The 26162-nt window shown below is 40.9% G+C and overlaps 1 protein-coding gene across 8 annotated transcripts in view; it reads left to right on the top strand.

Moving 5' to 3' along the window:
• The first annotated feature begins 1008 nt into the window (after window positions 1-1008).
• The window catches only part of NFIB (nuclear factor I B), a 462184-nt gene continuing 437030 nt past the window's right edge, over window positions 1009-26162 (top strand). For 3 of the 8 annotated variants that reach the window (XM_040481252.1, XM_040481251.1, XM_040481255.1), the window contains exon 1: window positions 1009-1124. In XM_040481252.1, the coding sequence (XP_040337186.1) occupies window positions 1029-1124 (96 nt within the window). In that variant the 5' untranslated portion in view covers window positions 1009-1028. The remainder of the gene's footprint in view (window positions 1125-26162) is intronic. The other 5 variants (XM_040481257.1, XM_040481258.1, XM_040481259.1 and 2 more) reach the window with 3 other exon arrangements.

The raw sequence follows: 26162 nt of genomic DNA, 5'->3' as shown, positions 1-26162 counted from the left end.
GAAAGGCTATGCAGAGCCCTTGTCTTATTAGTACATGTCCCTTCCTGCTTTCTGCGTGTGCTGATTGGAAGAATGAGTTGAGATTTCAGGATGAAGCAAAAAATGATCAGTGTTGAGGAGAAAACGAATGCCCCTCCAAGTGCAGGACAGAGAGGGGCGGTGAGGAATTCAGTCTAGAGTCAGGATTATGGGCAAACACTGCCCTTCCCTTGTCGTTTTTACCAAGTCTTCCCTGGATGAAGCAAATAACGTTTCTAGGCCATCTTCGGGGTGGGGGGGGGGGTGGGGAGTGAGTGCCAGGCCTGACGGAGAAGCTGTTCTCAAGGCTGATTTATCCTTGCAGACTGCACCGCTCTTCTTGAACAGTGATTTCAAAGAGTTAAACTGCTTCCATATGTCCAGCATGGGAGTGGAGTTTGTAGCCTTTGGCAACCTCGGCTGAATCCAGCTGCTGCTACCTGTGTGTTCCACTGTGTGTGTGTGTGTGTGTGTGTGTGTGCGCGCGCGCGCGCGCGCGCGTGCACGTCCGCGTGCAGTGACATCTGAACCACGTTCCGACCGTGTCAACCAAACTGTTATGTCTTTGTTGGGGCAGATATTAATTCTGAGCAATTACGGCTCCCTCTTTCCTCACTCCCTCCCACCCCTCTCCCCTCCCTTCATCTGCTCCGCAAGGACCATGGGCCATGTCAAACAATATACAACAGAGAAGAATGCAAATAAACTTTAGTCCGCATAGCCCAGCAAGGCAGTTAGCCGCCCACTTGCAAGATACTTAACTCTTGTACACATGATACACAAAGAACGCTAGCTACTTTCACCAATCCCTTTAGACCAAAAAAAAAAAAAAAAAAAAAAAGCAAAAGAACTGATCCTTGTCTTTCTATCTGTGAGGTTCCAGTTCCTCCTGCTAATAAAGAAGGTTTTCCCATGATGCAGTGTGATAAGGATTGGCCTACATGTAGTCCAGAAAGCCACCGCCGACGTTTCCTTGATTAGGTGTCTTATCTTCCATTGAGCTGCATCTGATGAAGATTGCTAACAGCATAATGGCTGGGAAAACATCGGACAGCTCCATAAAATGGCAGCTATGTTATGACATGTCAGCCAGGACCTGGTGGATGGTAAGTTTGGCGTGTTAACATTTTTTTTTTCCTCCCACCCCCTAAGCCTCCCCCCTCCTTTCTTTTGAGCTCCTCCTTTATTGTTCCACGCACACGTGTTATAAAGTTCGCTGCCTGCGGAAAGTTCAAGCTCAAGTTGTGGGAGCCTGGGGTGCCTTCGCACGCCAGTGGGCTGGATAGGATTTCCCTGCTATTGTGGCCAGGGACATAGGCCCTTTTTTTTTTTTTTTTTTTTTAAGGCAGTGTTAGTTTTTGTTCACTTTTAAAAACAAGAAAAAGAAAAAGAAAAATGTGGATGGTATGGTCGGGCCCCAGGCTGGCTGGTGCGAAATGTATGGAGGTGGGGCAGAGTCAGTGGGGGACTGGAGCCTTCTTGGCTAATTGTTCTTGCATTGGTCTTAAAACAGAGTAATGTACTTCTTTCTTCGGCTTCTCTGAATAGTGATTTAGATAGTGTATTGTATCATGTTGTGTGCAGCTCCCTCATCAGTATGCGACTGTCCCCCACGCTTTGCCTTAATTTGGAATCCACCTCCCTTTCAATGAATACTGTAACTGGAGCAGCCACTGATTACTATGCCACTCAGCGTAATTAAATTTAGTTAATGAGGATATGCATATTCAGTTCATTATTTTTCTTTGCTCTGGCAAATGTGTGTGGGTTTGTTGTTGCTGGGTTGTGGGTTTTTTTGTTTTTTTTTTTTTTATCCCCATATTTGTCCAGCTGCAAATTTGGGGAAGAGGAATAAAAAGGCATATAAATTCAGGACCTTGAGGAGTTCTGTGATTCAGCTTTTAAAATAATGTTGAGAGGAGAGAAGTCGGAACTTTCTTTGATCAGAATGCTGGGATTAGGGGCCAGAGTTTTGGGAAAGAGAACCTTTCACATCCAAAAAGTGCTATGTGAAAATTTTCAATCTACTGATTTCTGTTGTGCGGACAATGGTCTCTTGTATGCAATAGTCGTGACATGAATGGGCAAACCTTCCGCAGGCGAGCATTCCAGTATGAATATTAAATTCACCCTTGCGCTAATTCGTCGGAACATTTATTTATTTTTCTTCCTTCCTTTTCTTTTCTCTTCTTTTCTTTTCTCTTCTGCCCCTTTCATTTAAGTCTTGACTGCTTTTGCTGGCTCGCTTTGGTAATTATTATGCTTACTACAGGGGCTGTTTTCTCACAATTAGTACAGTGTGAGACAATGGGCACTTTATTCTAGGAGAGGAGGGGTATGGCCAGCCCTGGTGGTCAGCCCGTCCCCAGTGCCCAGAGAGAAGGGAGAGCCTTCCCCTTAGTCCTGGCTTCTGGCGCCGCTGGCCAGGAGAGTTTCTTATTAATGCGTGAACTTCCTGAAAGGTACAAGTTATGCTGTTGCTTCCAGGCTCTTCCTGAGCACACAACGTGCAGAGACTGTAGCCTGCAGTTCTTGTGAGCGTTCTCATTAACGTGAGGCGTGAGAGCCCGCGGGAAAACTTGACTGCCTCGGCTACTTGTTGCTGTCTTGAGTGCTCTGTTTCAAAAAGAAAGGCCAGTTCCTCCAGGAGCTCCATCCCCCTGCCTTTCTGTCTGTGTCTGGGCCACTTTCTTCCAATTGGAATACGTTTTATAAGTGATATAAGCTGCACAGTGGCAGGTTTTTGTTTATGGTTGCATCTCTTACTAGACTTTAGCACCGGGCGGGTACCTGGGCGCGATGAACTCTTAAAATCCTGGCACACACTTGGGGAAAGATACTGCAAACTGTTCATATGAAAAATTTTGCTTGATGTGACTGTACCAAGACTCGGAAGTGGTGTTTTAGTAGCTACTATGACCCCTAACTATCATTTTACGATGTTCCCAGAAGTGAGTTTTAAAGTCGGTACTTAAAATGAAACATTTTTCTGTTGTGAAAAAGTAAAACATTTGGCCCTAAATCTTTTTACGTAAAAATTGGGATTAATGTGGGTATAAGGAGGTAATCCCTGGAACTATTTCACCACTAAATTTTGTCAATCTGGTTCTGCACAGAAAGACCACAGCTTCCCAAGAGAAGCACGTTGTAAAGGTTTGTGTAGGCTGAGTATTCATTTTTTAAAAGTATCTTCTTTTATTGCCCAAGAAGATGCAAGAATGTACGTAAGGATAGATTCAGAGGCAAAATATGAAGTAAAAAAAGAAACTCTGCATAAATTATTTTCCTATTTAATCTTCGTTAGGTTACATGAATAACGTGTATGTCTCTTATTAAGGAAAATTCAATTTCAATAAACGTCGTTAATTTAGGGAGAATGTCTGAGATTAATATTTAGTGTACCACTGACTTCTTGGAATGATAGATGCCCTGTGGAAAGTTTAATCAGAATAACTATTGCATATCGGTAAAATATTGGAAGAAAAAGGAAATGTGTTGTGGTGACTTTACCATGATTCCCCTGTTTGGGATTTAAGGAATATTTTTGAAAGGTGTTTTAAGGTTCTTACAAACTAGTTTGTTGTGGTTCTGCTCGCACTATGACACTGCTCCTTTTATTTTTGCAATTATTCTGGGGACTTTTGTGTAAGAAAGGATATTGTATCCTTATTTGGCTTAATGAAATGAAGTTTTAGTAACCAAATCCTGAATGCCAAAGCCGCAGTGTCTCCCAGCAATTGCTTCCTGACTTATTGTCTGTTTCACTTAGATTCTCTTATTGTGTGACAATGATCATAAATTCTTCCTGACAGGGAAAAAACCCAAACAAGACGTAGTTGTCCAATTCTACATCTGTTTTCCTTCCTAGATAGGCATGTTTTAGTAAAACACAGGGAGGAAAAACATTTTATTGAGACAGCTAAAAATAAACAAGTACAAAAAGAGTAAACTCATTGTGTGTATGTGTGTGTATGTTAAATATCATCTACGTACGTGCAGTTTTTTTTTAAGTGGTGCATCTTAGATGTTTTACTTCTTTAGATTATTTTGCATGTAACTCTTTGAAGGAGAAAAATCATGCGAGCAGTATAAGTCACAGTTGGTTGGCTATATTTAGAGTTCTGTTGATGACCTTTCACAATATTTAAAAATACCACTTGGGATGTATTAAAGCTGCATCTTGTAAATAGCACTATTTTGTTAACGGTTATTGATGGGGCTATATGTTTCCTTTTGCACCACTGAAAAATAAAAACCAACAAAAATAATTTTTGGACTTTCCATTCTATTTTGCACTACTTATTTAAGGCTCTCAGTGAGACTTATTAGAACTTCTTTGTTAGCTATTTGGAACTTCAGAGTAACGGGTATCCACCAGACATTATTTTTTCCCTAAATTTCATAAGACTAATCTTTGATCCCATCAGAACTGTAAATGAACATTTGTAAATGAAGGGCCATTATTTAAATATTAATCCACAAAATTTATTTGAAAAACTAATTGCTGGTCTATGAGACTTGAAATCCTCGGTCTTATAAATATTAATCAAAATAAACAGGCAGGTAAACATAAAAAGGAAACTAGAACTCCTATTGTCAAAGGCACAAAGATGACTCTTGGCTGAACACTGATTAATCTATTCAGTTGTAATGTACGTTTTAGTTTTCTTGAAAGGAAATTTATTTTTTGAGAAGTTGGTGTGTTAAAATACGACGTTTACATAATGTTATCATTTGTTTTCAGACAACATTAATAAGGTCATAGATGCATCACTTGTTTGTTTTAAAAATAAAATTCTGTCCTCAATAGAAAGTTGACTTAAATAATTTGACAACAAATGTCAATACAGGTACAACAACATTGAAGAGATTGTTTTCACGGCAAATGTTTCTCTAAAAGTCCTTGAGAAGTTGAGGTGAACTTAGGTTCACAACGAACTATTTTTAACTGAAAATTCTAAAATTAATCTATCTTCTTACAAATGCTGGGGCTAGTATATCCTATGGTCTGAATTTTATTTTACTTTACAACGAAAAAAAAAAAAAGAGTCCCTAAACAGCCTAATTAGTACACTAAAAATACATTTGAGAAAACTGCTGTTTAGTCTCATGACCACGTTTATCCTCGTGTGGTAATCTACTAGCCATGCAAAGATACATCTGAAAATCAAAATTCAATACTTATTTAATTTCAAATTGTGTTTTATTTCCTGTAGAAGCATAACTGAATGTAGAAATGTAATCAAAACTGAGAGACACCATATAGATAATAACTGCATCAACTAGTTGCCGGAAGATATTATACCTATCCATTAGATATATTTCCAGAATTAGAAGCTATAACATTTATGTTTTGCTCGATAAATATTTGTTAAGAACTTACCACAGCCAGGCAGCGTTCTTGGTGCAGGTGCGACCAGTGTTCTTTCTCTGTTCTGGAATCAAACCCATGTCCCGGTGTTATAGGCATGGAATCCTCATCATATGAATGAGGCCTTCGGAATGATTTCTGTTTTCTCTATAATGTTGGTAAATATGTAGCTGTTACATTTGCCGATTTGTCACTCATTGTCAAATGTAGTTAATACATCTTTTCATTCGTTGCTCGTTGTCAAAGGTAGTTAACACTCTTTCTGGGTCTTGTAGGTGAACGTTAACATTGCCATTACCTAAGCCATTTCCTGTGGAATTAATGACATGGGTGAAAACTAACAATTTATTATATACCAGTTCTCTAATAAAAAAAATGATGATGATGATGATGATGATGATGATGATGTCTGAGTGAAGAAAAAAAATGATTTCAACATCTGTAAATAATGTTACCACTTTTTGCATATTTCACATTTTGTCATAGGTTGTGCTTTTTTCATTATGCATCTTCCATATCTATATTCTTTAGTGATGTTTTTTCACTTGTAATACCATTCTAGCATATTTAAATAAAAATGAACTGTGTGGCAGATGTGGTTAAATATATTAATGACCTTCCAAGATGCTTTCTTATCTGGGAGTGATTTTTATTTTCCTTTCCATGATTTATTTTCACTTATGTGCTTGCATAACAAATGCAACGTATCAACTTTGGAGAAGAAAAATATCCTTTGGATCCCATCCTAATAAATAATGATTAAATGGTTATTAATTTAATCAGAGAGTAAGGAAACACAAGTGCCTGTCCATCCGCTTTTCCAGTTCTTTTTTGGAAGCAAAGGGTCATGTTCTCAAGGAGTGTTATCTCTTCTATCTATGGGAAAGCTGGTGTTGATTTTCCAGTGTAGAGACTAGTCAACAAAGAGAGATATCTGATGCTCACAATGTCATTGAAACTACAGCATATTTCTGGAACATAGCTGAATGATGTCAATCACTACCTTTGGGCATTTTTAAATTCCCTGAGATTGTTATTTTGTGACATTTTCCATACTTACGATTTGTAATATATATTCTGAGGGGCTGAGAAAGTGAACTTGGATATAGGAAAGTATACTAGTGAAAATATACCAGGCCAGTGACAAAGGGTCACATTGCTCTGTTGCATCGGGATGTGCAGAATAGTCAGGGTAATGCGCCTTCAGTGGAGAAGTTGTTTTTACGAGCAGGTCTGTTAAGGGATACAGGTACCCATACTATGTATTTCACTAACTTTAAGCATCTTAAATCTTACTACATTTTAAGTGCTTAAACAAAGAGCCAGGAGAATAGAAAGTTATCAATAAATCATTTCAACTTACACTTCACGCGCTTCGTAATGGGGCGGATTTAACATGTCACGTAATGGACAGCTTTAAGGACAATTTTCATTTCTCACTGTTCTAGCATAAAGTTTAACCTAGTACTTCTCTGCGAAATGACTTTATTCAGAAAGCAATCATTTTGTAACTTCCCACTGTTACGTTCATCTTCCAAGGTTATAGCATAATGGATATGTTTATGAGCACGGGGCTGAATCCTGGAAAATGTAGATTTGGTGACCTCTGGCAAATGAATTTGCTCCTCTCATGGCTGGTAGAGCCAGCTGTAAAGTGCAGATAATCATACTCATTACTTGTCATTCCAACCTGCCGTGAGGATGAATGAGATAGAGTCAGTGAGGCACCTGGTGAATGTGGTATAAACACCAAGTTCATGATACATACCCAAGGGGGCCAGTGCAAGCGGGGACTATTTACACAGTCTCGGGTGTGAGCACTTAGTAGGTGCTCAAAAAAACACACAGGGTGGAGAAAGGAAACATAATTGTAGCATTTTCTATGGGGCTTTCATAACTATGTTGACTTTTTGAGTTTATACACCCCTGTGTAGTGGGACCTGCATACATTAAAGGAATCCTAAAAACTCAGCATTTTCTCTATCAAATTGTAGCAGATTTCTTAAAAGCAGAGCCTCCTTACACTTAGCGAGATTCCACAGCTAATTTATACGTTAGCTTAATTTTATTTTATGATTTTTTTATGCTTATTTATTTCTGCGAGAGAGAGAGAGACAGAGAGACAGAGTGTGAGCGGGGAAGGGGCAGAGAGAGAGGGAGACACAGAACCCGAAGCAGGCTCCAGGCTCTGAGCTGTCAGCACAGAGCCCAACTCGGGGCTCGAATTCAAGAACCGCAAGATCATGACCTGAGCTGAAGTCGGACACTTAACCGACCGAGCCACCCAGGCGCCCCTTGTTAGCTTAATTGTAAACATTGTATACTATGATCTTAAGGCTCAAAAAAATCAATGATGATTGAGGGCCTCCTATTTAACAAGTGTTTGCCAGGTTCTTTGGGAGACAACTTCTATCAGTCAGCGTTCAGCACAGTATGATGCAATAGACATGACCCGCCTCACTAGCACAGGAGGCCACTGGTCTCTGAGGTTAAGCAGTGTGCTGAAGTGCTCTCCATTAACAGGCGGGAAGGGACACTAAAACCCACCAAGTCGGAGTTGTGCCTGCTTCTCCCCCAGAACCCAACCACCAGCTGTTTCATCCAAAGACCTGGGCTAGGACTCATTATTTGTGGCCACGGTCAAGTGCCTTGCCACTGTCTGCTGTGCACCTGCCTGCCCCTCCAGCTTCAAGCCTGACCTCTTGCTGAGGCTCAGCTCTCTCTGTGTGTTCACCGAGCTGGTTCACTCCCTCCCAAGCTGCGTCTGCGGATTGTACAGCTCTAGGATTGGAGGTGGCTGAATTCTTTGGAAATGTGATTCCATTCATCTTTCCTCGAGACAATTAGATTCGCTATAGGCATAAGCCATCTGGGGGAAATTTTTTGGAAAGAAATTGGCAAGCAAAGCATTTCCATTTTCAGGGTTTGATATTATCTATTTACCTCATGGGGCTGTTGTGAGGCTCCAATGAGATAAAGCATAATAAACGACTTGAAAACTGTAAGATGCAAAACCAATCGCAGGTACACATATTATTATCTGGTGGTGTTAAACATGGGAAGGCGAAGACAAGCTTTCCAGAATTTTGCCAGTGTTCTGGAGCATGAGATAATGGTGAATTGCCACCAGGCGGTACAGAAAATGCTGGCTGTCTGACACATTACGGGATGCTCTTTGCAAATTCTACTGCTAAACTCGGAAGGATTAATCCTTCACATGATAATGCACGACTAGTTCACGAACATCCCAGGCAGTAGCAGTGAGAGCAGTGACCACGTTTTGTACATTTAATGGGAAAGCATGAAGTAAACAACATTTCCAAAATGCCATCTGTACCATTTTGCAGTTCAACCCGTAGCTTTTTTATTTCACACAACCACAAAAGACTAATGTTGTAGCAATTCTTTAGTGAGGTTATTTTAAGTCACATCAGTATGTGTTATAATAGGAAAGATTTAGTTTATCACGTAATATAATGGGCAGCATAGTATGCTATAAATGGGATGGATTATTTGTTCTCTTAGTTTCAGGATTGTAAGAGGTAACAATAGCATCAGTAAATGAAATCGAACACTCTAGCGTTATTTGCTACAATTTTTATGCGGTATGTAGGTTGTATGAATGTTCTGATACAAATGACCCTACTTTACTAGATGACATTTGTGATTATGAATATAAGATTTGTCTTATGTTATTTAGTTGCTCAACCAAAATTATAAGCCCCCCAAGGACTGGGGACCAGGTCTTATTTACCAGCTCTTGACAGTATTTTGCACATAAAAGGCCCCTTAATAAATAATTTTCAGATTGCATCAAGGCTATGGGCCTCCCATTTTATTAATGGAGACAGTTATCTCAGTGGGTCCCCAGGCTGCGCATTGGTCACTGGTGATGGGCTCCCAGACTGTGGCCCACGTTATGAATCACCACCTGCCCTTTCCAAGATAAAACTTCAATGTGCTGGAAGCGTGTAGGAATTATGATGAAATTAGCAGCAACGTTTTAAAGCTGAGGGTTAGAGAGGGAGGACGGCCCCACAGCAAAAGCAGCAAATTCGTATTTCCCTTTAAGCAGACAGGCTCATGGTCATTACCAAGAGCTAAGCATCAGACAAATAAACCATCTTGTCAGCAAGGATCATCCTGCTTTCTCAACTCTACCTTTATTACAGTGACTAAGACCTTTTGGGCATCCGATGAGTTAGAGAATTTGGAAAAGGCTAATGTATTTAGGGGATAAAACTTTTTGTCTCTTTTCTTATTTTTGAGGAAATATGTTTCATCTCAGAGGATTGATTATTTTTCCACTCCAAGATTTCAATTATTTTTCCATGCGTGTTACCTAGATTGCAATGTTGGGGAAGACCTTAGTTGTGTACTGACATCTGAACATACAGTGTTGGGGTGAGGGCTGAGGAACATGCCAAGAATAACAGAAACCTAAAATGGATTGGGTACAATATTCAGAGACACAGGTCTTTGGGAAAGTGAGCAAGAAGGTGCCCAGCCATGTTAAGAAGCAACCGCTTCCAAATTATCTCCTTTGAGAGAGAGAGAGAGAGCAAGTGAAAAATATCATTTATCTGGACCAGGTCCCGTTTCAACCACTGTAAGTCTGTGTCTGAATGAAAACAGAGAATATGGCTTCCGGATGCCAGCACTAAGAGGGATCTACAGCCCAATCGGTCGAGTCTGGAGGGTCACCCGCCCTGACTCTCATGACCCTTTTCCCGGGGTGTTGTCATAAAAGTGAATTTGGAGGAGTAGTCTTGAGGCCCTTGACGGATGTTGGAGCCCTCTCAGCTAGACGCTGCCCTTCTACATAAGCTATGTTTCCACAGCTGATGGACACTGGTGCTTTGGTTTACCTAGATTGCTTCAGCCCTTCCATGCTTCTTTTCAGATATTTTGATGGGAAATGATGATAGGGAGATGTGGGGGGGGAGAAACTGATGGTAGGCCATTCATTACTTTTGCTCGTGAACCCCATTCACTGCTACAAGCAGCATCACTGACCTTGCTTCAGGAGCAGGGCCTCTGGTTGAAGGGTAGTGAAAGATCTGTGGCCACAAGATAAGCCTTCTTCCCTTTACCTTCCGGGCATCTGGAGCTGTTCTTACTGAGTTTCAAGGTTAATGCTGATGCTGACAGCCAATTATGCGGCTGTGCAGGGATAAATTTACATTCCTCAAATTCGAATTTTGGCAGAGGTTAGTGGGAAAATATGAGATTACAAATAATATACATGTCACAGCGGGCATGGCAGAGGACAGTGGTATGGCGATGTTCTCGAATCACGGATAGTTTGCTATTATTGATAGACCTGAACAACCTCGCACAAAAATCTTTCACCTTTTCTGTAAATTTCCTCAGACTTGCTATAGGCAGAATTGTGAAATAGTGTGCAATATAATAATGCCCAAGACTTCAGAAGACACGACAATGCCTTTTTAGCCGTAAATCGAAGGAATAACACTAAACTGCCGCTTTATTTTTCCAATAAGATATTAATTATTTTATGTGAGGCTATTCATATTTTTGGCCCCAAAGATGTTTATAAATGGTACCCCACATAATACAAACCGCAGGTTTATGTAGCACGAATGTTCAATCAATTAGTTTACGCACACAAATGCTGGAATATTGATGACACATGTTAGCTTTTAGTGGGAAAAAAGCCAACAGAGCTAATTTGATGCATTGATCCTTGGGACACGCACACAGATGTGAACCTTTGACTTCATCACCAGTGATTTGGCTGACAAACAGTAGCTTGTAATTACTGTTGCGCCATTGTAAATTAATTAACAAATCAATCAATCAGTTCAGAACCAGGAGCCCAACCACATTTGTCAGTTTCGGTTGTTTCCCTTCGCTTTGTCTCCTTTACACGTGCTGTTCTCATCAGATGCTTTGAAAACATTTGCTTGCACCAGTTTAGCCCTTTCTTAAGCTTTAAAAGAGAATTCAAAACAATAGTTTGGTGTAAGGAAATGTCGCTGATGTACTGATTAACATTCTCAAAACTCTTGGCCACAGGGCTATTGATGGGTAGAGCAAATAATTACCAAGCATTCAAAGGTGTTTGGCCAAAACCATCTCCCCAGGCAAAGGATAAGAAGATAGCATTGCAATCTTTCAGCAAACAGGCCGCATTTATAGGCTAAGGCATTGCTAAGGTAATAGTTCCCAACATTGGCCAAAAAAGTACTTCTTTGATTGTGTTTCCATCCCTATCGTGTATTTGGAAAAATTCCATTAACCAAATTATGAGTTACTGCTTTTGTAGACACAACCATCTGTTAAGCACCTTGATGTTCCAGGTTCTCTTCAAAGTACTTTGTATATTATAAATTATAATATTATAATTGTATAAAACATTATAAAATTATAAGTATTAATATTATGAGTTTATAAAATATTATAATTTATAAAATTATAAATATTACCTTATTTGATTCTTGCAACACCACTGAAAAGTACATGTAACTCCCATTTTACAGCAGAAAAAATGGAGGCTCGAGGGTTTAAATAATTTGCCCATATTTATGCAGCTAATAATGTTATGCCCAGAATTCGCGATCCCCAAAGACCACCAGGGAGCCGAGTCCGACGCAAAAGCAAAGAGCCTTTATTCGAGCTAGCTCGAGCTCAATCCCCTACCCGCACCCGACACAGCGGTGAGATGCCGGAGAGCGCGAGTTTCAAAAGCACAAAGGTTTTATTGGGGGTCTACGGGCAGTTGGTGAGCTAATGGCTGTGGCCTCAGCTGATTGGCTGGGGAAGGGTCAGAGTCCTGTTACGCAGGTCGCCGGGCGTGTTTTGATTGGGAAGTTTGAACGGGTGAGTGGGAGGTTATTCAAGGGGAGGAGGCGTGGTCTGAGGTTTCTACAATTTTCCGAAAGGGGCCATGTCTGGACATAGTCACTCAAGGTGGAGGACACAGAACAAGATGGAGTCGGCTGGCATAGGCCCGCTCTTTCAATAACAGGCAGTGCCACAATGAAAAGTCTGGTCATCGTCACTTTCCACTACACCACAATTAACCAAAGACATCAAAGTACTTCTGAACAGTATGTGGAGTTGATGTAATTCTATCAAAAAGCAAAAAGCTTGACATTTCTGCTAGAAACCTTATTCTGGATAAACCTGCCATTTCTGAGAGGCTTTGTGAAATATTAAAAAGTAGTTTTTGGGTGCTATTTATTATTTTCCAGTTTGTTGGGGTATGTTTGACAACATTATGTACATCGTGATGATTTGATGTATATGCTGTGAAATGGTTACAGTAAGGTTAGTAAACCCCCTATCACCTAACATGGTTGCCTCTGTGTGTGTGCGTGTGTGTGTGTGTGTGTGTGTGTATGTGTGTGTGGTGAGGGTAGGTCAGATCCACTCTCTTAGCAAATTTCAAGTATCCCATGTGGCACTGTTAACTATAGTCACCATGATGTACATTAGATCCCTAGAACTTATTTACCTTATAACTGGAAGTTCTTGGATACCTTTCTTGAGTCTACTTTCAAGAGTTTCAAAAATGAGGGGATGGCCTCTAAACGCTTCTTTGTCCTGTTCACTATCGCTTTTGTCCCTGGGTGTTAACCAGGTGTTATTGCTTTCTTTTGTTTTACTTCATTTTCTTGTCCTGAATCAATAGGGACGGTAGAAAGACGGTTACAGTGAGAATTGAAGAAAGCTAGACAGACGTCCCCAGGCTGGTCTGTAAGCATAAGCGAGCCATTTGACCTCTGAGCCCTGCCTACTTCTTTGAGCCACTTTGAGAAGCAAATGATATGCAGTGGTTTTCAACATATGGGGGGCTTAACATCATAACCTAGCACACATGTATATAAATACATAGAAGGAAAGTAAAGTGTTCATAAAACAACCTTTACCCTGCATTTTTGAAATGCGCTAGTAATAGTTTTTATTTTATTCCATTTTGTCTATTTCAACAAAAGTGTTGTCCAGCTCGGTTGATACCTTAACCCCCTAGTGGGTCATGATACACGGTTTGGAAAATAACTGAGTGCAAAAGTTTTCTGGTGAGCTTGAATTCAATAGCTACACAGAAGTGCTTCAGATTCTTGTGTTTAAAGGTCTTTTATTTGTGAGCCCTACCTTTTAAAGGACTTTGATACTCTTGGAAGAGTGTGATTATTTGGGAGACTGTGGTCCTGGTCTGTGGCCCCATTGTAGAACCTTCCACTGGGATATTTCTCCTTGGAGCTACTCTAAGGGTGAAAGAATGAGTCCGGTCAGCCCTTGGTAGAAGAACAGGTGGCGAAGTAGGTAATGGCTCCTGGGCTGGTCCATATTTATCACACGGGTTGAATTCTGAGCCTCATCAGAGAAATACCAATTATAGGAGAGCTCTTTATTTTGTAAGTACGGTAATGAAATGCAATTGAAGACTTTGAGGGGGAAAATGATGTGTATAGTGTTGAGTGCTCAGTTACTGCTGGAAACAAAGACCAGCTTCTTGGTAAACATTCAAGTGTGGGTAGAATAAGCGTTTTCCTAAAGAGTCCCCCAGCCCCAAAATTTTTAGTAGAAAGAAATCTTAGGACTATGGAAGGTGTCATCTATTGCACTGTATACACGCATCACATGAATGGAAAAAAGTCAAAGATTATAAACAGTTTCTGCAGATTATGGCAGCTTCATATTCCTTCTTACCAGTGTGCATTTTATAATGTTTACAAGGTAGAGAACTGAGGGTTGGTTAAATTAAAATGGAAGGGAATGTAAGATATAAAAATCGTGTTGATGGGTATTTCAGATTATGCCGAGAGTCAGAATAACATTGTGGTTAAGGGTTGCACTTCTGAAGGGGAACCCTCTTACACTGCTGGTGGGAATGCAAACTGGTGCAGCCAGTCTGGAGAACAGTATAGAGGTCCCTCAAAAAACTAAAAATAGAACTACCCAATGACCCAGCAATTGCACTATTAGATATTTATCCAAAGGATACCAAAATACAGATTCAGAGGGGTACATGCACCCTGATGTTTATAACAGCATTATCAACAATGGCCAAAGTCTGAAAAGAGCCCAAATGTTCACTGATTGATGAATGGATAAAGAAGATGTGGTATATGTACACACACACACACACACACACACACACACACACACACACACTGGAATATTACTCAGCCATCAAAAATAATGAAGTCTTGTCATTTGCAACGATGTGGATGAAGCTAGAATGTATTATGCTAAGTGAAATAGGTCAGTCAGAGAAAGAAAAATACCATGTGATTTCACTCATATGTGGAAAGTAAGAAACAAAACAGATGAACATACGGGAAGAGGAGGGGAAAGAGAAGAGAGGGAAACAAACTACAAGAGAATCTTAATGATAGAGAACAAACTGAGGTTCGATGGAGGGAGGTGGGCAAGGGATGGACCAGATGGGTGATAGACGTTAAGGAGGGCACTCGTTATGATGAGCACTGGGTGTTATTTGTAGGTGATGGATCGTTGAATTCTACTCCTGCAACCAATATTGCACTGTACGTTAGCTAACCAAAATTTAAATAAGGAAAAAAAGAGTCAGGCTTCTAAGACCAGACTCCCCTGGATCAAATCCCAAATACTCTATTGACCAGCTGGATTAACTTGGACAAATGCTTTAATCTCTCTGTGCCTCAGTTTCTTCGATTGTTATATAGGGGGATGGTGGCAGTATCTGTTTTGTAGTGTTGTTGTAAGGGTTAAACGAGGTAATATACACAAAGCGCTTTGCCCAGTAAATAGCAAGTCCTCGTATTAACGTTGACTGTTATCTGCAAATAAAAGGTAACCACAGTGGTTTACAATAAAACATTTAACAATAAGTAAGGTCTGTAACTAAGGAAAAACAGAAAATAATACTAAAAAAAAAGACCCTCAAACAAAACCAAAAACAGACACTGCATGTTGGGGAAATGACTCTTAGCAGTCAAATGAATGATTTTAGGGTCAACTGAGCAGTTAGTTCAGTAGAGTTCCAGAAGGACTTCACTTTGCAAAGTGATATCTCCTGGATTCTGAGCTCTTGTTTATTTTATTCTATGTACTACTAATGTCACTTATTTTATTTTTTCCCTAAACTCAATGGTGTTTTTCTGGGGCAAAACTTCATCTTCTATTTCTTCCCCCCACTTCTCTCAGCCTCCAGTACCCTTGTACAGGCAGGGGATCATTCTAGAAGACTTGTTGAGCGGGACTGAGCTTGCCTTAAGTTCCAGTTTCTTAGCCCACTATTAGTGCTTTGGGCACACAATTGATAAATTATATACATTTATAATAGTAATATATGAATTAAGAATGAATATGTAAATTTATAAATAAAATCAGTCCTACTTTTCAACCCCAAAACTGTAGGACAGAAATAGTGGGAGTTGAGGCTTAAGATTGAAGGTGGACCTAACAGACATCGTCTTCTTAGTCCCCTTTCTCACTGGTCCTCTACCCCTCTGTCCCAACAGTCCATCCCCGATCGCACCACCGGATAGTGGATCACAATGAGACTCGGGGAATCTAGGTTATCCCGCTGACTAATGGGGTGGTGTTGATCAGTGAGAGTCTTACCAGCGATGAGCTTCTCAGTTGGTGGGGATTGATTATGGAGGTAGGTACAGGAAGTAGAAAAAGAAGTTCCTTTCTCAAGGCAACTAGAACAAATCAAGAGTTGCCTGTGTCCACAAACATAAACGCCTGTCCTTCAGTTACTTCTCTTACCGCAAACAGAGGGCCAAGGCTTGATGGCTCTTTATCCTCTCTACAAAACATAAAGGTCTTTGTGATGACCTTGTTCATAACATCTTCTCATTTAGAACACCCATCTTTACCGTGGTACAGAGACCCAAACTTTTTCTTCCCTCTGAATACGCTATTCTCAACTGCATAAAACCCCCGATTCTGTCAACGAATTTTCATAGAGCATTTACAAGAAATGCTGTATGAACAGGGTAGACTTCATTCCCTTCCTCACAGAGCTTACATGGAGTGGAGAATGCAGCGTGGGAAGTCCTCCGTTAGTCCGGTACTGGCTGCCACGGGACTATATGAGAGAGGCGGCTCACTCATCTCGGAGGTGACATACTTTGTCCAGATGCAGACAACGGAGGGGAGAAGACTAATTTCTGCAGGGGGATCAGCAGGTGCCAAGGCCAAGTGGCAAAAAAGCGCATGGCTTTTGACCTGAAAGTAGCACATAGAAGGCGTCGTGCTTTCAGTGAGGACACTTAAATTGAGCAGACAAGTCCACACCAGCAGCCGTGGTATTTTGCTGATTGATAGAAAGGGGAAATGTCCAAAAACGGGCCGCGGGCTATTAAGACAACCCTACCTACACACCACATATCCACTGAAAGACAAGGATTCCATTATAGCGAAACTTCACAGGCATAGATCAAATAACACAGGACAAGGGTCTAAGCTCAGATGGCTGCTGTTTCTGCAAGTTTCTGGTTCACCCGGCCTATTAGACTGCAGCCAGATGTACTGTGTTACCTACATAATCCTTATCAGCATTATCAGCAGCATTCCATCTCTGTCACCCAAGTAGCAGGAATTAGGCGGGCACCCTTTTGGAAAGCGGCCCAAAGGGCACAGAAAGCAGGTACGCCTTGGAGGCATGTAACCCGCATCCCTCCGAGCTGGGAGAGAAGAAAAACACATTTGAGTTTCTGCCCCTGATCCTCACTCGAACTGCTCCCGCATTCCAGGGACAGGTTGGTGGGGGGAAAGTTGGAGGTTAGCTGTGGGCCTCGGGGTGATGATTACTTTGTAACGGAACAAATTAAATTATGTGAAATTTTAGATGCTTTCCCCCTGCCCTGGCGGCTCCCAATCTATTTAGGGGTAGTCAGGAAAAGGGGACCTTCACAACAGCTGCTTAGCCGCTTGAGCTCAGAGAGGAAAACCGTAATTTGTCTGTAATCCCTAATGCCAACAGTTGTTCATTAAGAAACAAAACTAATGTAATCTTGATTATTTGCTCAGATTTCTACTCTATCATGTTTTGTACATCTGGCAGGCTAATGTAATTTTCCTCAGAAACCCAAAGCAATCTGGTGCTCAGACAACACCATGCAGATTTAGGTAAATTCCAGGCTCAGATTAGCATAATACTAACTAATCACGAATATCATTTGCATTCATTAGAGTGTTGGGGGGAAAAAATTGTTTCTAAATGGCAGAAAATTGAAAGAAAGATTAAGGGCAAGAGCTTCAAAATCCTGTTTGGCTTGATGCGACTCTATTACAGGTGATTTTTTTTCTTACAAGGCCTAATATTTCATGTGGAAGTATTAATTAGAGTATTGGAAAAAGATTGCATCTAATTGGAAGAAAACTAAGAGAGATTAAGGACCAGGCGTGTGGACTTGCTTCTGCTTGATTCAAGTGTGGAACAGATAATTTTCCCGTGCGATGCCAAGGAGCTTAAATGTGTAAAATATAGGGTGATTAATTTTTCAGAAAGAACCATGGCTTTTTTTCAGATAACAGGAAAACACGATTTCTTTCTCTTGTGGAGTGACAACTTATCGGGCAGTGCCTCTGTTTTTATCATCATGGAACGAAGATAACGGAATTAAACTCCCAAATCTGAAATACCCCCAAATGAAGGCGAAATCCCATAAAGCCCACACCCTGGGAAAACGTAAAGGTCACGCTAATAGAGCCCAAATGTGCTGATTTTAAAAATCATAATAAAAAGCCCCCCCACCCCCACCCCGCCACCTCCTGGCGGTTAGCGCTTTTCCTTGCAATTTCCCAGGTCCAGCCATTTGGCATAAACGGAACACACAGGCTTGTGCTGGGTCTGTGCTGGACTGTGGTTGCCGGCAGTTGTCTGTAATCCTGCCTTTCCACAGCTCGGCTGCCGTGGGGCTCTGCTGCCGTAGGGCTAAATTCAGTGCTGGCTTCCTGAGGGTTCTGAGCAGGTGCTCGCCAATGGCTTTGGCTTCTCCCTCCAACAGATGAGCTAGTTGAACCTGCTCCCCTGGGGAGAAGCCAGCTGAGCAGCCATTAGCAGACAAGCCTTCGGATGGCCAGGCTGGCCTCGCTGCTTGCCGGATCCTGACTGTTTGGGATTCAGTCTTTGGCCTCCGCATGGATAAGGTTCGGGGCAGTGCGGTGCAGGAACTTGTTGCCCCTAGTGTGGGCTGGGGATGGGCAGCTTTGGTGATATCTGGAGGCTTGTTGGAAATGAGGAATCTCGGCCCCCACCCTCGACCCACGGAGTCCAAATCTGCATTTGCAGGGAGCCCCGGGAGAGTCAGAGACATCATTCAAGTTTGCAAAGAGCTGGCGTGTGCGATACTCGGCCCGGAACGTTTAGCGGCAGACCTCCCACACCCAGAACTTGTTACGGTTCACATTCCTGGGCCCCAGATTCAGTTTCAGGAGGTCTGTGGAAGGTAGGGTCCCTGGCGCCGCACTAGAGGAACGCCGGAAGAACGAGCATGGGTTCAAATCCACCTTTGCCTATTGGGTTAGTGGGAAAGTTGGTAAGTGACTTTAAGTCCGATGTCCTCATTTTTTTCACATGGGAAAACGGATCCTGTCTTAGAGGGTTGTGAGGACTGAGTGAGCTAGGGGCCGCAACCGTTTTGGTCACAGCGTCCTGTGTATGGCAGGCCCTGCAGGGACATTAGCTCCCTTTCTCCGGTGCTTTGCAACCCACTTCCTTCAGCTGACCCCTTTGGCCCCAGGTCCTTCCCCATGTCCCACCCTAGGGGCAGCCGCCCCCTGAGGCTCCCGCACCTTCACCTGTTCCTTCTAGCTGGGTCTCCAAACTCCTGACGGTTTCTAAACCCTCCCGAAATGTACCTGCCCAAGGCCTATACTTTCAGCCTCTCTGTTCTCCGCTAAATCGGAAGATGACTCAAGGCAAGTTGCCGGGTCTCAAATACTCCGTTCCTGTTGCGGACTTAGGAGATACGGTCTTAATCCGGTGACTCTCAAACCTGGCTACACACTAGAATCGTCTGAAGATCGTTTCAAAAACAGTCCAAGCCCCCTCCTCCACCGAGATCCTGACTCATGATTCATTTGGCTGCGGTGAGACCCAGCATCTGCATATTTTTTAAAGTTCCCCAGGTGCTTAAAAAGGAGCAGCCAAGTGTGAGAACTTGTGCCTTAACAAGAGGAATCAAGGAGGCCAATAAAAAGGTTGTTTTTGCTCAGAAAGATCTCTGGCTTGTACCAGATTAGACCACCTCGGGCACCTTTCAGATGAAGTGCGTGCTAACTGTGGACCCACATCTCGTTCAATTACCCCCCACACCATTTTTCGTTTTCTAGTGAGAAATGTGTCCTGGAATTAACTTTAGAGTCCAGGCCCCCTTTGTTAAGTCACTTTAAAAACCCTGTGGGAAAGCCATTTCCTCTTTTATAAATGAATCTAGGAATATTAGGAATATCTGTTGAGTACCTAAGTGATTTCAAAATGTCTTCCTCCTGTTTTCAGTAAACTCCCGTTGGAAGAGAGCCAAGCAGGTGTGCAAAGCCAGGAACGTAGCGGATGTGTGTGCGTGCACGTGTGCACACTCCAAGGATAAAATACACAATAAGAAATTTAAGTATAACGTCACGGTGGGGGAATTGCAGGATTAGCTAACAGACCATGAGTCAGATTCCTGCATTCCCACGTCAGAGTTCTGGGAGCAAACAAACACATCAATACACATCTAGCGATGTTCAGTACATGTAATTCCCTTCTTTGTTCATCCATCTGCTATAAAAGCCACACTGCCATAAATTGTATAGGTCAACTTCTCTAGCTGGAGTGTAATTAAACTAACAATTGATAAAAATCATTAAAGCTCTAATAACTGAGGTAATCGAGATTCAAACTAAAAATACAGATTGTTCGGAAAATACACAGGTAACATAATATACATTTTTTTTAAATTTTTTTTTCAACGTTTATTTATTTTTGGGACAGAGAGAGACAGAGCATGGACGGGGGAGGGGCAGAGAGAGAGGGAGACACAGAATCGGAAACAGGCTCTAGGCTCTGAGCCATCAGCCCAGAGCCCGACGCGGGGCTCGAACTCCCGGACCGCGAGATCGTGACCTGGCTGAAGTCGGACGCTTAACCGACTGCGCCACCCAGGCGCCCCTAACATAATATACATTTATTCAGCACTTACCATATGTTAATTGCTCTCACCATTACTTTGCATATATTATCTCATTTCATCGTCTCAAAAATCTTGGCCTGGGCATTATCATTATCTTTGTGTTACACTTAAAGGAACTGAGGCACAGAGAGGCCAAGTAGATTTTTTGAGGCCACACAGAGAATCACCGATGGAGCTTGATTTGCAGAAATACAAGCTACCTGTAGAGTTTGCATTTTTGCCATTATGCTATCTTTAGTGTAGAAACTTAGGAGATTTGGTCAAAATCATAATAAAAGATAACAACAGCGTTTAGCTCTTTTTCATGTCTATTTTGTTTTAAGATGAAAATAAACGATTTAAGCCTTTAAATAAGAAGATGGGGTAAAATAACAAAAGAGAGTGGGAATAGAGGTGCTTTTTTGTTTTTTTGGTTTTTTTTTTTAAGAGAAATCAATGATTTATGAAGAATAAAACAATAGAATTGGGAGGCAAAAAGTTGATCCTTTGGGGGGAAAAAAGAAAGAAAACAAACCTAAATGCATGAAGGTAGGGTTCAGTAAGAGATATTTTTTAATAATAAAAAGAATATTTTATACACTTCTGTGCGGACATATTTGAAGGTCTAGTTGGAATATGTGCTTTTTAAAGAATATGTAAGCTACCAAAAATTGGGTCTCGAAATATAAAACCTGAGAAGTCATATTATTATGGAACACCTTTTAAAAGTTAACAGAATTTTGTTTATTTCTTTTTTAAAAAAGCTTTGTACTTGTCTTTATGGAAAAATTCTTTCAACGTTTCAGAGAATTTCCATGTTGGGGGAATAAAATATGTGGAAGGCTATTCAACTTATTGTATAAAGCTAGCCTAACTCTGATTCGAAACCATGACAAAGGAAGGAAAGAAAGAAGGAAGGAAGGAAGGAAGAGGTGGAAAAAAGGAAAAGAAAGGTGGAAGGGAGGAAAAACAGGAGGGAAGATAGGAAAGCACTTACTCTAATTTATAAGTAGGGATACAAGAAACTAAGTAAAATATTAATACGTTGATCCAGCACTATAATAGAAGCGTAGTAAATTGGTGAATCAAGTAGGTTTTTGTTTTTTTTTCCTGTAGGGACTTTGGGTTGGTTTAATGTTATAACTTCTATTGTTTAATCTATTACATCCATAGTTTCTAAGGGGAAAAAACCCAAATAATCATTCAGATGTACACCAACAAAGATATACCTAGAAACATGAAGGTACTTTATTAATATGATGGTCAATAGTTGTCTCAAAGTAGCAGACAACCATCATACTTAATGGCGCTGTAGAGTAGACTCTCCTAGAATGTGTCCTCTAAAAGGGTAGTCCCTTCAAAACCGAATAATGCTCTTTAAGTTTCTTTGTTGAAAATTTCTTTTAATCTTTATTTTACTTTTGAAAGAGAGAGAGAGAGAGAGAGAGAGAGAGAGAGAGAGAGAGAGGGACAGAGCATCAGCGGGAGAGGGGCAGAGAGAGAGAGAGAGGGAGAATCAGAATTTGCAACGAGCTCCAGACTCCGAGCTGTCAACACAGAGCCCAACGCAGGGCTCGAACTCACGAACCGCGAGATCATGACCTGAGCAGAAGTCGGATGCTTAACTTACTGAGCCAGGCAGGCGCCCTTAAAAGTAAGTTTCTATACTAAACTTAAGGAATATTTCATTCAATGACCTCGTCCAGAAGTTTGACTAGCCACCTATGTGTATAGGGTTTGAGAAGTGTTTGGTCACCCAGTTAGACTGTCAAAATTTTCCACATCACTTGTCAGGACTATTGATCCTCAGAGACCATCTTGGGAAATACTGAGTCAGAAAATACAATGGAAAGAAATTTCATTCACAATGGTAACATCCACATGGGATAATTAGGAATAAACGAAACAAGCCTGAAGATGAGGACACATTTTACTGAGGAAGTCTTTATAGACGTGATTAAAGAAGTTGGTTATGGAGAATCACATTCTTTATTCTTAGACAGAACAGTTTACTTTTGCAAAAATATCAGTTCTCCAAAATCAGTTAATAAGTTAAATATATTCAACCCAAGAGGGCTTGTTTCTAACCTGAAAAAATGACCCTAAAGTTTATGTGGTAAAAGAAATAGTCAAGAAGATTGAAAAAAATTGGGAAAATATTCTCACTCAACAAAATACATTATAAATATGTAGTGATTAAAACAATATGTGTCTGGGGTAAGAAATCAGACAGATCATTTCATACAATAAAAATCTCAGAATTAGAACCAATTACATATAATACTCAAAACACATTCGAAGCAGCCTACAGTGGCTAAGGGAGCAGATTCCAGCAGTCACATGTAGCGAATTCTAATGTCAACCTGCCTCTTATGGGCTGTGGGATCTCGGACAAGTCATTTGACTTTTCTGGGCACCTGTTTCCCTATGCATAAAAGTAGGAGTAACCTGCTTCTACTGATACAAAGTCGAAATAATGCTAGTACTTATTCATAAGCTAATGTGAACCGATGAAACCACATTTATTTTTAAAAAAACAGAAATTGGTGCATAATGAACATTCAATAGGTTATTGCTATTATTGTTATTATTATGTGGCAAAAGGGTCTTTTTAGATCAATGGGGAGAAAGTAAATGACCTTCTGGAAGAAGATGGGGCAACTGGTAAAATATTTGGAAAAAGATCATTAGATGCATCCAAATATTTATACCATAAACTAAAATCAAACATTAATGGTTAAAGATTAAAAAACAAGAATTAGGAGTGCCTGGGTGGCTCGGGCAGTTAAATGTCCAGCTCTTGATTTCGGCTCAGATCATGATCGGATGGTTCCTGAGATCTAGCCCCACGTCTGGCTTCCACTAACACTGCAGAGCCTGCTTGGGATTCTCTCTCTCTCTCTCTCTCTCTCTCTCTCTCTCTCTCTCTCTCTCTCCTCTCTCACTCCTGTCTCTCTCTCTCTTACTGTCTTAAAATAAATAAATAAACTGAAAAAATAACCCAAGAATTAAAGAAGAAAACAAACTGTAAAGCAACCAGGGAAAAAGTGAATATCTATCTCAGTGTACCATAAAGGCAGAATCCTTAATGGAAAAAGCCAATAAATAACTGGATTATATAAAAATGTTATATATAATATTTACTTAAATTATAAATACATATATGACAATATATTATAAATAGATATATAAACTTATAAACAATGCATTTATATTATATATAAATATATATGAATAATAGAATATATATTAATAATATAATATATAAGTTTAAATATAAATTAAAAAGTGAATGGAAAATTTGTGTAATAAAAAGGACTATAAAGACTGCGATACAAGATCATTAATTTTAGGGGCAACTAGGTGCCTCAGTTGGTTAAATGTCTGACACTTAATTTCAGCTCACGTTGCAATCTCACGGTCTTGGGATCAAGCCCTGCGTTGGGCTCTGTGCATAGCATGGAGCCTGGTTGGGATTCTCTCTTTCCCTCTCTCTGTCCCTCCCCAACTCTTGCTTTCTCTCTCTCTCTCTCTCTCAAAAATAAATAAACTTAAAAAAATCATTAATTTTAAAATACTTAAAAATTATGAAAAAATGTAAAGAGACAATGCCATGCACAAAAAAAAATGCTAAAGGACTAAAATATATAGGAAAATCTTTAATACTATTTAAAGAAATTCAAATGGAACCAATGAGGAACTGTTTGTCTCCTATATAATTGGTAGAAACTGGATAGTTCCCAGTACTGGAAGGAGAAAGCATCACTTTTCAAACGTGGCTGCTGGGAGTACAAACATGTAGACATAACACAATTCTTTGGAGGACAGATAGGCAATATTTATTTTAAAAAATCTCCAAAACTGGCACATCTTTTGACTTAGCAATTCATTGAGGAAATTATCCCAGATGTGGGACCCAAATTTAGTTACGAGGAACTGAAGCAGCGTTGTTAAAGCTAGACTTAATCATCTGAAATATTAATGCGGTGAGGGAACTCTCACCACATCCTACCAATAAGGGAAGAGAACAGGTTACATTTCAGTGTTGCCATACGGTCACTAAGAAGAAGTGAAAACACATGGGCACAAAGACTGAGAGGATGCACACGAAACATCGAACAGCAGTTATATCTTGACAATGCAATAAGGATCATGGGTTTCTTGAAACGTGATCTTTGTTTTTTAGTGCTTTGTGGATTTCTGCAGTTTTACGCGGTGGGAGAACAATGAAAATGTATTTGGGTTTTAACTGGCAAAAGCCTTACTTGGACATTTGTATGAAGATAAAAGAGAGATTAGTTGAATGTCCTCTATGGAATGAAACCCATACACAATGTCCTCTGCATATATGATACATGTTATATGCAAAAAAGCTACCCGTACTACACGTGGGGTTCCGATATTAACATCCAATTTCTCCCCTCAGACTCTGGTTGAAAATAAACACAACTTTTGTTACGAACCCAAGCACACGCTTTAGTCAACAGTGTCAAAAAAAAAAACCCTGCGTCTGTTCTAGAGGGGAGGGCATCTGGTCTCTCACTGCACACTTTCTTCCTGCCCTTTTCCTCATTCCCTCTGTGGTTTTTGTCTGTCTCCATTGAGGTATCACTTCTATGGGGGCTTTTATTGCTAATTGCAGATAATTCAGGGTCTTAAGCTCCAACCAGTCGTGTCTCAGATGTAGAACAAGTCCTGATAAACTCCATGGGAAGAAAAGCTGCTTCCGCAAAAATGCTCTGAAAACCATCCGCGCCTGCTAGTTTTTAACCTGGAAGAGTCATTTTCGGTGTGGGCTGGGTCCTGCTGCTTTCGGTCTTCTCACTTTCCCATTCCTCTCCAGTTTGCCCCGGTGCTTCGGAGGCAGGAGGGCGGTTTCATCATTCCCTGGCCTTTTGACAAACAGAATGATTTCCAGATTGGACCCAAGGAAATAAATACAAGGGTGGAAGGAGGGGGGTGGTGGTGGTGGGGGAGGGTGCTGTTCCTTGCATTTACTTCCTCCGGAATGCAGGTTCTGTTTGGAATTTGCCAAGGCAGACTTTCAGTGGCCCATGACGTTGGTGTCAGTGACGTTGATTACAACATACTTCAGGGGGTCCCCGAGAGAAAAAGGAGGTGGGAGATGCTCGTTTCTCACCATTACGTTTTTGATGAAATGGAGCCCAACGTAGTAGAAGCAAGAAATGGTGCCATGGTATGTTCTTCATTGATAGAACGTAAGGAACTAATTTTTGCCGTATTATCTTGGGTGGGAAAGTGGGTGGAAGAGGCTCTTCATCTTGCACCTTCTGCAGAACATGTGTGGTTGGCCACTGATAAAGGTGCCTACGCTTCCAAATTAATTAGCACACAACTAGCTGTCGTTCCAAAGCATCCAGAAAGTTGCTGATTTACTTCTGTGGAAGAAAGGGATAGGATATAAGGTCTACAAGGGTATAGATTTGGGGTTCTTTTGCTGATTGATAACATCCCCAGCGCTAGGAACAGTGCACAGTCCAGAGTCAGCCCTTCAGAACGCTTGCTGAATGAATCCATTCACTTCAAGAAAACAACCCCTTTCCAACATTTGTTTTGAGCAATAGCTACTCTATTTCCTGGCATCAGTGCGTGTCTGTTTCCTATACCCTCATTCTCACTGCTCCAAATAA

This window comes from Herpailurus yagouaroundi, unplaced genomic scaffold (genome assembly GCF_014898765.1).
Source record: "Herpailurus yagouaroundi ecotype Mexico unplaced genomic scaffold, PumYag 160, whole genome shotgun sequence".
Lineage (NCBI taxonomy): Eukaryota > Metazoa > Chordata > Mammalia > Carnivora > Felidae > Herpailurus > Herpailurus yagouaroundi.
Note: the sequence above shows the minus strand (reverse complement) of the source record. Positions and strands in the feature narration are given on the sequence as shown.